This window comes from Carassius gibelio, chromosome A11 (genome assembly GCF_023724105.1).
Source record: "Carassius gibelio isolate Cgi1373 ecotype wild population from Czech Republic chromosome A11, carGib1.2-hapl.c, whole genome shotgun sequence".
In the NCBI taxonomy this organism is placed as follows: domain Eukaryota; kingdom Metazoa; phylum Chordata; class Actinopteri; order Cypriniformes; family Cyprinidae; genus Carassius; species Carassius gibelio.
Window position 1 is genome coordinate 1364940 of NC_068381.1, and position 12281 is coordinate 1377220.

At 34.5% G+C, this 12281-nt stretch overlaps 2 protein-coding genes across 2 annotated transcripts in view; one reads left to right on the top strand and one right to left on the bottom strand.

The window, feature by feature from the left end:
- The first annotated feature begins 3579 nt into the window (after positions 1–3579).
- Positions 3580–6623, top strand: LOC128021960 (mitochondrial import receptor subunit TOM20 homolog B). Its single transcript, XM_052609067.1, has 5 exons — positions 3580–3820; positions 4082–4128; positions 4213–4294; positions 5192–5334; positions 6200–6623. Exons 1-5 carry the CDS (start codon positions 3691–3693, stop codon positions 6242–6244), a joined length of 447 nt encoding a protein of 148 aa, XP_052465027.1. The 5' UTR covers positions 3580–3690; the 3' UTR covers positions 6245–6623.
- A 2673-nt stretch (positions 6624–9296) lies between these two features.
- LOC128021962 (nidogen-1) overlaps positions 9297–12281 on the bottom strand; it is a 26746-nt gene continuing 23761 nt past the window's right edge. The window contains exons 19-20 of the mRNA XM_052609068.1: positions 11687–11799; positions 9297–11609 (exon numbers count right to left, since the gene is read on the bottom strand). Of these exons, the coding sequence (XP_052465028.1) occupies positions 11482–11609; positions 11687–11799 (241 nt within the window). The 3' untranslated portion in view covers positions 9297–11481. The remainder of the gene's footprint in view (positions 11610–11686; positions 11800–12281) is intronic.

Here is a 12281-nt window from a genome sequence, read left to right on the forward strand (position 1 = left end):
GAAAATATAGAGACTACGTTTTTTTTGGGGGATTAAAAATAAAAGAAGTGACTGGATTTTTATCATTGTGGGGTAAACACACTGTAAAACACCACGTAAAAGTGAATTCGTTTCACACTCACTACACGACACACAACACTAAAACACTTGTTTTGCAGCTTTGGACCCCGGTGACAAGAGAAAACAAGGTTTCTTCCAGACGATGACTGTTCATGGATGTGTAATTATTGGATGGTGATATAATTTAAGGGGAGCTCAAAGGGTTTAATTGGTATTCTCGGATGCAGCTCGACATGATCAATGCCTGTCTCTTTTCAAAGGCTTTAATCAGATCCATTGCAGGAGGAGGCAGCGTGCGGAGCATCAATCCCAGGCCATCTGCAGCCCGTGTGCACCGTGCCAAGAGTCTACCGTGGATGTGGCCGGCTGGCAGAGACACACAGGATCTGAAGAGAGCCGATGGGCAGGTGCGGATGAGCGCTCGTCTCCTGCCTGGAAATGCAACACTGGGAGGCTTTTGTTAACCTCAAAACGTTTCAGACGCCGCTGCTATCTCAGACGAGACGTCACCCTTCTGTACAGCATGCATGCTCACGACAAATGCATGTGGTGTTTGCTTAGGATTTAACTCAAATCAATTAGCACAACTATGCATGCAAGAAGTCTGTCAGAGATCGCTTGGCTAGAAGCCGAAACAACTAAACCGAAAGGATTTACACCTGTAATAAAACACGAATCAACATAGAATCGCATTGATTCGGTTCACAAATCAATGCTTATGTTGGCAATCTATAAACCAGTTATTAACAGCATACTTTCTACCATTATCTGATATTAATAACAACTGCTGTCTAATGATATTTATCACGTTATGTCAATATAATTCACAGAAAGTGTTGATTTCTACGTATTGTGCATTAAAGCGGCCGTGTTATGAGCTCTCATTCATTCCTCATGTGTTGTTTCTGTGAGTGTGTGTGTGTGTGTGAGTGTGTGATGCAGCACCAGCTACCCCTACTGAACACACACAAACCCTGTCTAACACTTCCAGTTTTATTCAATGCACGTCAAACACATCCCACACACACACACACACACACACACGCTTGCAAAAACACAGTTTCTGACACATTCTGGGGTTTTCACACTTTCTCAAGCGTTCTCTGCTCCACAGATGACAGCGTCGGAGACACGGGGAGCATGTGTTGAGTTCCTGCATCCGTTATCCAGGTGCTGTGATTGGACTGGAGCTGTTTGCTGACCATGAACACCGCTGAGGGCCAAGAGCCGGACCGCGGAGGCTTTATAGAGACCCCAGGCTAAAAACAACACGAAACAAGAGCTCTGGCTCTCTGTGCTTCTGCCTTTGTCTCCAAACCCCCTCTCTGTAATGATGAAAGAGCCTTGGACGTGGCCTACATCGCACCATTCCAGGTTCCACGACGTGTTCCTCCTTGAAAGCACATCGGATGACATCAGGCAGCTCTGGGTTCATGGAAAGCCTTCATGGAAAAAGGCTCTTGGTCGGACGTTCCTGGGCAGCAGCTCAACTCCTGGTGTATTTTATTCCAGTCGTGATAGCAGATTTTTCTCCGTTGCCTCGGTCTCCTGGCAGGAGCTGAACTTGCCAGACTTTGCAAAAAAAAAAAACCCAGCTGCAGATTTGGGTAAAAATAATTGCACTTCTGTGTGAGAAGAGGAGGGAGGAGCATCTGCACTGTATTACTGCCAACTGATGAGTTTCTGCTCCAGGAGCCGTTTAAAGCTCCAGAAGAATATTTTGTGGTGCAAGGATGGAAGAAAATAAGTTCATAAGATTCAGGCTTCATTTATGTAATGCTCTTTACAGTGCAATGAATGTGAGGGAGATGTTTAGCATGCAACTAATGTTTCCATACGATAAATGTGGAAGGTGATTAATACAACCGAGCTTAAAAAATATAGTTCATAAAATGTATTCTTGGTTTACTTCATGCCCTTTACCTTGTAATGGAAGTAATGGAGATAAATAAATATGATAAATATGATATTTGCATATATACACGTTTAACATATGTTTCCATACAATAAAAATTCAAGGTGATTTACACAACCAAGCTCCAAAAATGCATATAAACGCATCATAAACATGGTTTATACAACTAATTTTCATATCATAAAAATATAACAATATTAAATATAAATTATATAATTTTTAAGGATGAAACTTAATATTTTGTGTTAAAAAGAGTAGGAAAAATAATTTCTCTTCATTAATTAAATGTGCTTTACCTTAAAATATAATAAATACATGTAATGGAGATAAAGTAAATAAAATATAATATTTAGAGATTTTTTTTTTGTTGAATACTTTCACATCATTAAAAGTACATAATATATATAATATTATTTATAGATTTAAATCATAATAATATTAACCATATATAAACTATCAGAAACTTAACTACTTTTAGTGTTATTTTCAGCATCATTTAACTGTTTTCATCATTGCTAATCAGAAATGTTTCTTGAGCAGTAAATCATCATATTATTCTGATTTCTGAAGATCATGTGACACTGAAGACTGGAGGAATGATGCTGAAAATACAGAAATACATTACACTTTAACACAGATTCACACAGAACACAGCTGCTTGAAATTGTAAAAATATTTCTAAATTTTTACTGTATTTTTTAGATCAAATAAATGCAGCCTTATGGAGCAGAAGAGACTTCTTTCAACTTATTGTTAGTATATTTTTCCTGTAGTTTTTACACTGGTGTATCCTTGAACATGTGCGTACACAAATGCACATTCATGCTGCAGGCCTGCACACACACACACACACACACACACACACACACTTCAGTCAGTGTGACAGAGCATCCAGACATGCAGCATGTGGTCAGTGACAAATGCGGTCAGTCTCTGTATTTGATGAGCAGCAGCTGCACACACACACACACACACACACACAGACACAGAGCAGCTCGTTTGAGTCTCGTAACACACATCAGCAGCGCTTCAGCGACAGAAGATGATGCTGACAAACACACTGAAGGATTCTGTGCAAAATTACATAAAGAACAACCAACTGAAAAGACATTAGGAGAACGTCTCTTACCAAAACAAGTACACTGACATTGATAACAGACCAAAATATTGTGTATACACACACATACATACGGTGTGTGTGTGTATATATATAAATATATCACACACACACACACTTCAAGGAACACTTTTTTTTCCGAATCATATTTAAAAGCCACAGAAAGTTGATCAACTTCAACAAATCCACGCATGCATAAATAAAACTGAATAATCCAAATGTTACACAAAACATAAATCCAGCCTCTGTTTTACATCAAATAACATATTCTTCATCTGTGACTCTTTACTGCCACCTGCTGTAAAAACAGAAAATATTATTGCTGTACATTTTTTTTTATCGTTTTATTTTCCGCATAAATATATGATATTCTCCTGCTGTCTGATCATCATCTGAGCTCGAGGAAAGAGCTCGTGAGTGTGATCGAGTATTTGCGATCAGGCGGAAACCGGCGTCAGCTCGGCCGCCTCAGCTGTGACGTCACCGGGGTCTTTCCGCGCGCGGCTCCGTGAGGGTCACGCAGTCAGTCTGATCTCTGCTGTTATTATTATTATTATTATTATTATTAATAGTATTATTATTATTATAGTGTCTCGTCATGATGGGCGTCAGCAGCAGCAGCAGCAGGATCGCAGCTGGTTTGGGAGCGGCGCTGTTCGTCGGTTACTGCATTTACTTCGACAGAAAGAGACGGAGTGACCCCAACTACAAGAACAAACTACGAGAACGTGAGAGCACCTATCTGTCAATCTACATATCCGTCTGGTTATTATTCTATCTATCCATATATCTGTCTGTATATCTATATCTATTCATCTATCCATCCATTCGACTATCTTTCTGTCATCCATCCGTCTATCCATCAGTCTATCCATCCATCCATCCATCATCAATCTCAAACACAGATATAGTGGGCTGGTTGATCTTCTGTAGTAAGATGAGTTTGTCAGACAGAAGTGTTAATGAACTGATGAATCTGATTGTTTCAGGAAGAAAGAAGCAGAAGGCGGTTCAGGAGAAAGCTGGATTATCAAAGGTAATGTCATACACACATTTCTGTCAGTGTTTCTAGATGTAGTGAAGCGTGATCCATCATCTCTCTCTATCTCGGTGTGTTTAGTTTCCAGACCTGAAAGATGCCGAAGCCGTTCAGAAGTTCTTCCTGGAGGAGATTCAGCTCGGAGAAGAGCTGCTGGCGCAGGGTGAGACCCCCTCACTCTCACACCAGGGTCACACAACTAACCCTCCACCCAAAAGATCTTAAAATAAAAAGCCTGGTCTGTTCCAGCACTAAATGTCAAAATAATTGAACAGCCAATCAAATTAAAGTAGGCGGGGCTTACCGTTAACAAGGAGCTTGTGCATTCCAGAACAAAGTCTACTGGAGTTTTTATTTTTTTATTTTATCATTTTATTTTATTTTTTTTAATGTTTTTTAATTGTGTTAGTTAACTAACCAGTGGTGGATAAATCACCTGAAAGCCATAAAGAAAAAAAAAACAATGCATTTTAATAGATAAATCACAGTGTATCATATTCTATTATAGTATTTTTTTAAACATTATCAGTTTAGTCTGTATATTTTTTATTCATTTTACTTGTTTTAATTTTAGTACTTTAAGTTAAATCGAATGATAACAACAGAGGAGCTGAAATAAAATAAGTTTTTTTTTTTATGTCTTATATTTATTTTATTTCATGTAACATATTTTTCTAGTTTTAGTTAATTATAACTGATTGGTGAAAAAAAGAAAAGAAAAAAAGACTTTTTTCTAGTACACGAGTCAAAAAATGCTGAAATCTTTTCACTTAAATCAGCTAAAAACACATCTCTTCTCTCTAACTCTAGCACTCTCTATTCTAATTCTATTCTTTAAAAAAAACAGTATATTTAATTCCAGCTGATTTCTTGCAGTCTGTGTTCTTTGTAACTTTATAAAATGAATATGCTTTGGAGAATTGCATGCATTTAAATGAAGAAATATGGTGGAGCGAAAGTGAAAAAATGTACAGTAATATTGCATCTCAAGTAAAGTACAGCTTCTCTCAGAAGACACGGGTTTGTAGGCTTGCAGACTGACCGAGTGTGTGTCTGTCAGGTGACTATGAGAAGGGCGTGGATCATCTGACCAATGCGATCGCTGTGTGTGGTCAGCCGCAGCAGCTCCTGCAGGTCCTGCAGCAAACACTTCCTCCTCCAGTCTTCCAGATGCTCCTCACCAAACTGCCCAGCATCAGCCAGGTGACACACACTTACTGAAGACACACAGCTGGGCTTATATCAGCCGCTGCACACTCATGCAACCAATACACGAGCAGGAAACAGTTTATGAACGGTCAGATTTATTTTTTGAAGAAGTGTCTTCAGCTCACCAAGGATGCATTTATTTGATCTGAAATATAACTGACGTAGTGAAAAATTGTGAAATATTTTTACTGTTTATAATAACTGATTTCTATTTGAATAGATTTTAAAGTGTAATTTATTTCTGTGATGCTCCGCTGTATTTTCAGCATCATTCCTCCAGTCTTCAGTGTCACATGATCTTCAGAAATCAGAATAATATGATGATTTGAAGAAACTTTTTTTTCTTTTTATCAATATTTAAACACACAAGTACTTTTTTTTCAGGATTCTTTGATGAATATGATGATTTTATAAAATAAAGGTAAAGAAATTATAAAAAATGTATGCTTTACATTGATCAGTGACATTTATAAAGTTACAAAAGACTTCGATTTCAGATAAACGCTGATCTTTTGAACTTTCTATTCATTAAAAAACATGTAAAAGATCATACTCAGCTGTTTTCAACATAATAAATGTTTCTTGAGCAGTAAATCATCATATTATTCTGATTTCTGAAGATCATGTGACACTGAAGACTGGAGGAATGATGCTCAAAATACAGCGGAGCATCACAGAAATAAATTACAGTTTAATATCTATTCAAATAGAAAGCAGTTATTATAAACAGTAAAAATATTTCACAATATTCCTGATTTTTCTGTATTTATGATCATATAAATGCAGGCTCGGTGAGCAGAAGAGACTGTGTTTTATTCTAATTTAAATGTGTCTCTAATGCGTCTCTCTTCTCGTGCAGCGTATCGTGAGCTCTCAGAGCGTCAGTGATGACGACATCGAGTAGTAGCAGCTCTGTGACATCACTTCCTGTCTGCCTCGAGTCAGCTTCCATCCGGTTCTCAAACGCTGAACGCACTGATTGGGATTAAAGTAGCGTTTGGGATCAGACGTCACTGAGTTTATCCTGCTGAAGCTGACATGAGTCTAGTGTGTTTAAACCACAGAAAACTAACCGAACAAAGCATTTCGGGTTCCCAAAATCATGAAACATGCGATCAGTAATGAAACATCACCGCAGAGGCTCATCTTTACAGTCTGTCATCGACTGATGTTCAAGAAGGACGTGTGTTCATGTATTTAACTCGTTTTTAAAGACTGTGATACGAAGCATGTTTAAAATGTGTTTTTTAACTCCAAAATAAAATAAAATAAAATGTATTGAATCAACGTGTCAGAGCTATTCAAAGTTTGCAGTTCTTAGATATTTGTGATACACCATTGCAATTTAAAGCAACAGATCAATAAAACACTGCAAAGTTTCATCTTTAGGTATGGTGAACTCAAAGCATTTATTTACAGAGTTTTTATCAATCTATCTTTATATTAATAAATTAACTGATCATTCATTCATGTTTGTACGTTCATTAATGCAACTTAAATGTGTTTGTATATGTGGAAACGACCTTTAACTTTGATTAATAAACGTGTGCATGTGATATCTGATGCATTAACTCGTTTACATCAAGGTGACCTTAAAAAAACTTGAAGCTATATATATAACGTTTGTCTCAAGTGAAAAAGAGCATCATATAAGCTCTTACCTGCTCGTAAGATGTATTTTGTTCAGATATCGGACTCTTTCATTTCAGTTTGAGGTCGTTAGTGAAATTGGGATCATCTGTAATCATGATCAAACATTAGATTCATCCGCGGAGCCACGTGACAACCGAACGATCTCCTTCCGCGAGTTACATGTAGTTCTGTGTCTGAACCGCTAGAGGGACAAAAGTAACGTACCGTTCTTCGATAACTTTTAATGGGATTTTTTTACGTTTTGATATTTAAAAAAAGTGTAGCTCTATCGGAATGGTTTAAGGCACTTGGTATGTAAACACACACAAATGAGGGCATGATTCGGACATGCTAGATTGTAAAGCATTATTCTTACTGAATGAATTTTTTTATATATAAATTCAGAATTTAAAAAATATGGGTAAGAAAATACTTCCTTGCATTCTCTTTCTAAAAAAATAAATGAATAATCATAATGCAAAAACTAACACTTCAAATCACTATTTCAAAAAAGAAATTAAGACTGGACAAAAAGTAGTCCCAGATTGTTTACACATGTATTAAAATCTTCCACCTAACAAAATTATTATGTTATAACTGTAATTATTATCTAAAAAGTGGTTACACCATGACATTACATGACATTTTTTATTAATACCACATGGTGCTAATCTGCTTTCCTCCAAATATATCTGCTTTTTTACAAATATATATATATATATATATATATATATTAAAAAAATAAAAACAAAAACAAATGTATTGTTTTCAAAAGGATAATAATTACTGCATAAATATTAATTGGTACAGTAAAATTCTTTCAAAATGCAAAGTATAAAAGACAAAATATTATTGAATATATATATATTCTTATATATATATTTGAAGAAGAAGAAGGAAAAAAGTTTCATTTTAGGTGTGCTTGAGTGTGGTTCAGAAATAAGAAGGATCAAATAAATCGAGTGGGTTATTATAAAAAAGAAAAGACAGAAACAGCAATTGAGAGCTGAAGAAATAAAGTCTCCTCAGAAGATGTGAGATGTTCTGGAGGCTTGTGAAGATCATTCCTCCGCTGAGGAACAGTGAAAGTAAAGCTTCTGGAAACAAACGCTCCTCAAAAGATCAGATTTGAGACTCTAAAACATGATTGATGGAGAATCAAGTAAAGCTGAGCTGCTTCAGTCCAGGAAGAGTTCATCTGGAGATATTACTGACCTTATTCTGACCTTTACTTGATCACAATCAGGAAAGATCTGAGTCGAGAAGCAGCAGCTGATGCTGAACCTTTCTATCAATTCTCCACCAGATGGAGCTTCATTGCTTGAAGCAAAAATTCCAGAAAGACACTTTATATTAAGATCACATGAATCTTATACAGATCAATTTCACAATAAAATAAATTTAGCACAACATACTGCAGAACTGTACTTGCATGTAATGTTTAAATTATAAATAAAAATTTTAAGAGCATTTTCCCATGTTAACTAAAGGCAACTGAAAATGTGTTTAATAAAAAAGAAAAGAAAAAAAAGCCAAAATATTATTAATAATAATAGCCTTTTTATTTTTATAATGATTCTTTTGATTTTGAGAATGAAATGACCAGGATTTTCTTGACATAATTTATGAAATGTATTTTAATGTTAAATAAATACAGTAAGATGTTAAATATATGTTTGCAAATCTGTGGGGTCTGTCTGATTAAAGAAAAACTACATTAACTTTCCTGTTAGAAAATAACTCAATTTAAGTAACGAGCGAGTAAAACGAGTGTTGTTGCATTACCCTAAATCACTATTTTATAACCCTATATTAATGATGTTTGTCGTTGTTTTTGTTGTGAGTTGTTGGGACAGATTTTCCAGGAAACTGAATTATTTTAGATTTTTTAAGTCAGTTTCTGCCACGTGATAAAAAAGAAAAAAAAGATTATTGCGACTTTTTCGTCTAAAAATTCTGACCTTTTTCTCGTAATTGCAAACCTTTTCCTCTCAAATTTAAATTCTCGCACGTCTGACTTTATTCCCTTCAAATTGTGAATTTATATCTCCCAATTCTTAGTATTGCAAAAAAAGTCCCAATTGTAAGATATAAACTCATAAATGTAAGATAAAAGTATAAGCGACAGAATGCGTAATAAAACATGCATCAACATAGAATCGCATTCACTGTGCATTGACTGGGTTCACAAATCAATGTTTAAAGATGCTAATCTATAAAACAGTTACTGCTTTGGTCTGTTTGCCTACAATAAAACCTTTCTAAGTTATAGTTTCCATCATTATCAGATATGCCTGGAGCCTGGAGGAATAAAACACCGCAGATTCCAACCTCTTAAAAATGTTTTAATTGTACAGCTGTACAAAACACAGTCTCTCTTCCTTCCTCTGTCCAGCTGTTTTCACAGCCGTCCGCCGTCCCATCATGCATTGTGTAAACAAACAGTGTGATTTCCCATCGAAGGCTCTCGTCCAGATGGACTGTATGAGTGTAAACATCACATAAAACCTGAACTGGGCCCTCGGTCCCCGAGCACCAGAGAGGAAATACAGAGCCCATAAAGACCATATACTTTTGATATTTACACTAAACATAAAGGAAATCTTCATTTGGCATTTTAAAAATCGGATTAAAATATAATTGTAAGTAATATTTCAGCTAAATCAGAATGATTGTACATAATACCCATCCCAGAATGCAACTTTCCCCCTCACACACAAAGTATAAATGTAACGGACAACTAGTAAAATCACATTTATTTATCTAACTATCAACTAACCCGAGATTCTGGATTCAGATTCATGTATTCAAGTGGTTTTAGTAGGGATGCACCAATACAGAGTTTATAAATGTGTTTAAATAGTTTCATTTCATCAGTTTGTCATTATATATCATCATTTTGTAATTTTAAATCAAAACTGTTAAAACGACTACTAATACAGAAAATCAATACTGTTTTATTAACAATTATTAATATACGTAATTTATGATATTATACGTATTTAATAATGTACCTGGTTTAAAAAAAAAAAAAGTTAAAGAAAAACTTTCACATTAGAGATCCAGTCTAGAATTTTTCATGCGAAAAATGTATGCATTAAAAAATATAACTGTGCAGTAGAAAATATGCAGAACTGTGGAAGCTTGTTTCCGCCATACAGATAATTTTTTTTAAAGATATACATATTTCTTTGAATTGCGAGAAATAAACTCAGAATTGTGAGAAAAAAGTCACAGAATGGTCCGATAAAAAGTCACAGTTGCCTTTTTAATATTTTTTATTCTGTAAAGGATTGCGAAATGGAAACAAAAAACAAAAACAAAAAAAAAAAAAAAAAACAAATAAAAAGTAAGATTTACAAGATTTAAACTTGAGAATTCTGATTTTAGAAAAAGTTAGAATTGCGATAATTAAACTCTGAATTATGATTAAAAAAAAAGTCAGAATTGCAAAAATTACACTCACATTAGCAATTAAAATAATTACAAATAGTAAACTCAGAATTACGATAAAGTCATAATTGGAAAAGTAGACTAAGAATTTTGATAGAAAAAGTCATAATTGTGAAAATTTAACTCCGAATTATGATATAAAAAAAGCCAGAATTGTCAAAATTACACTCAGATTTGCAATTAAAATAATTGCGGAAAGTAAACTCAGAATTAGGATAAAAAAGTAATAATTGTAAAAGTAGACTACGAATTCTGATAAAAAGTAACAATTGCGAAAATGTTACTCAGAATTGCGATAAAAAAGTCAGAATTGTGAAAAGTAAACTCCGAATCGCGATAAAGGTCAGAATTGGAAAAGTAGACTAAGAATTGTGAAAAAAAGTCAGAATTGCAAAAAGTAAACTCTGAATTATGATATAAAAAAAGCCAGAATTGTCAAAATTACACTCAGATTTGCAATTAAAATAATTGAAGAAAGTAAACTCAGAATTGCGATAAAAAAGTAATAATTGTAAAAGTAGACTACGAATTCTGATAAAAAGTAAGAATTGCGAAAATGTTACTCAGAATTGGATAAAAAAATTCAGAATTGCAAATAAAAAAACGGTGAAAAGTAAACTCTGAATTCTGATTTTAAAAAAGTCAGAATTGCAAAAATTACAGTCAGATTTGCAATTTAAGTCATTGCGGAAAATAAACAGAATTGCGATTAAAAAAGTCAGAATTGTAAAAGTAAACTGCAAATTGCGATAAAAAGTCAGAATGTTGATAAAAAAGTCTGTATCGTAAACTTTACCGTTCTAGTTTTCTAATCTGTGACGAAAACAAGCCTCCATATGGAACTGTGCAGTACTTTCGTAAAAGACTTTGAGAAAAGTGAAACCCTGATTTTGTCTGCGTCTATAATCAGCCTCATGGGACCGACACACTGACGAAGAACACTGATAGATGCGATATGAATATATCGAGTGCATCCCTACTGTACTGATTGTCTCGCCCCGAGCCCTAAGGAACATTCCCTCCTCGGTTCTGAGTGTCTCTGAGTCTCTCGTAACCTCAGAAGTTCTGGTGGTGCTCGACACATGAGCCGTCTCCGGCGTCAGGACAGCGGCAGGTGAATCCACCCGGCCGCGGCAGACAGAGATGAGAGCAGCCTCCGTTATCACGAGAGCAGTAGTTCACACCTACAGACCACAGTCATGTGATTAAAATGAGTTCAGAAATCACAGGCGTTTACGATGAGAATAACCTCAGCTCAGACCTGCAGGGCATTGTGGGTAAGTGATAGCGATGCCGTATATACGTGAACGTTTCTGAGGAAGAAACTCCTCCACCTCCATCCCATCATGATGGTCCATAGCAACCACTGCCTCCCTAGCAACAAAACAAAAACATGCATACACATATATATATATATATATAAAATTAAAAGAAATAATAAAAACAAACAAAAACAATCAACTAAATAAAAACGAAAATAATAAATAATAACTTATACAAATTTTTAATTAATAATTTTTAAATAAAATTAATAAAAATGACACATTAAAAATGAATTAATTTTAAAATCTACAATTACAATAAATCATGTTTATATAAACATTTTAAATAGAGCACTTACTAAAATGTATTAATCATGAAAATCTAAAATTAATTAAATAATAATAATAATAAAAAAATAATTTAAAAATAAAAACCAATAAAAATAAAACACTTACTAAACATTAATTTAATCATAAAAATGTTAAAATTCTAATACAATCCCAATTAACTCACTAATAAACACTTTTAAGCTCTGTCTGAAGAGGTGTGAATCTTCTAAAGTCTATTGTCTAACAGAATATTCTTCCTTAAAA

Bases quoted from the DNA above. Each gene is read 5' to 3' on its own strand.
- LOC128021960 (XM_052609067.1), top strand. From the start codon at position 3,691: ATGATGGGCGTCAGCAGCAGCAGCAGCAGGATCGCAGCTGGTTTGGGA. The intron at 3,821-4,081 runs GTGAGAGCACCT...TGATTGTTTCAG, and splicing joins CAAGAACAAACTACGAGAAC to GAAGAAAGAAGCAGAAGGCG. The intron at 4,295-5,191 runs GTGAGACCCCCT...TGTGTCTGTCAG, and splicing joins AGAAGAGCTGCTGGCGCAGG to GTGACTATGAGAAGGGCGTG.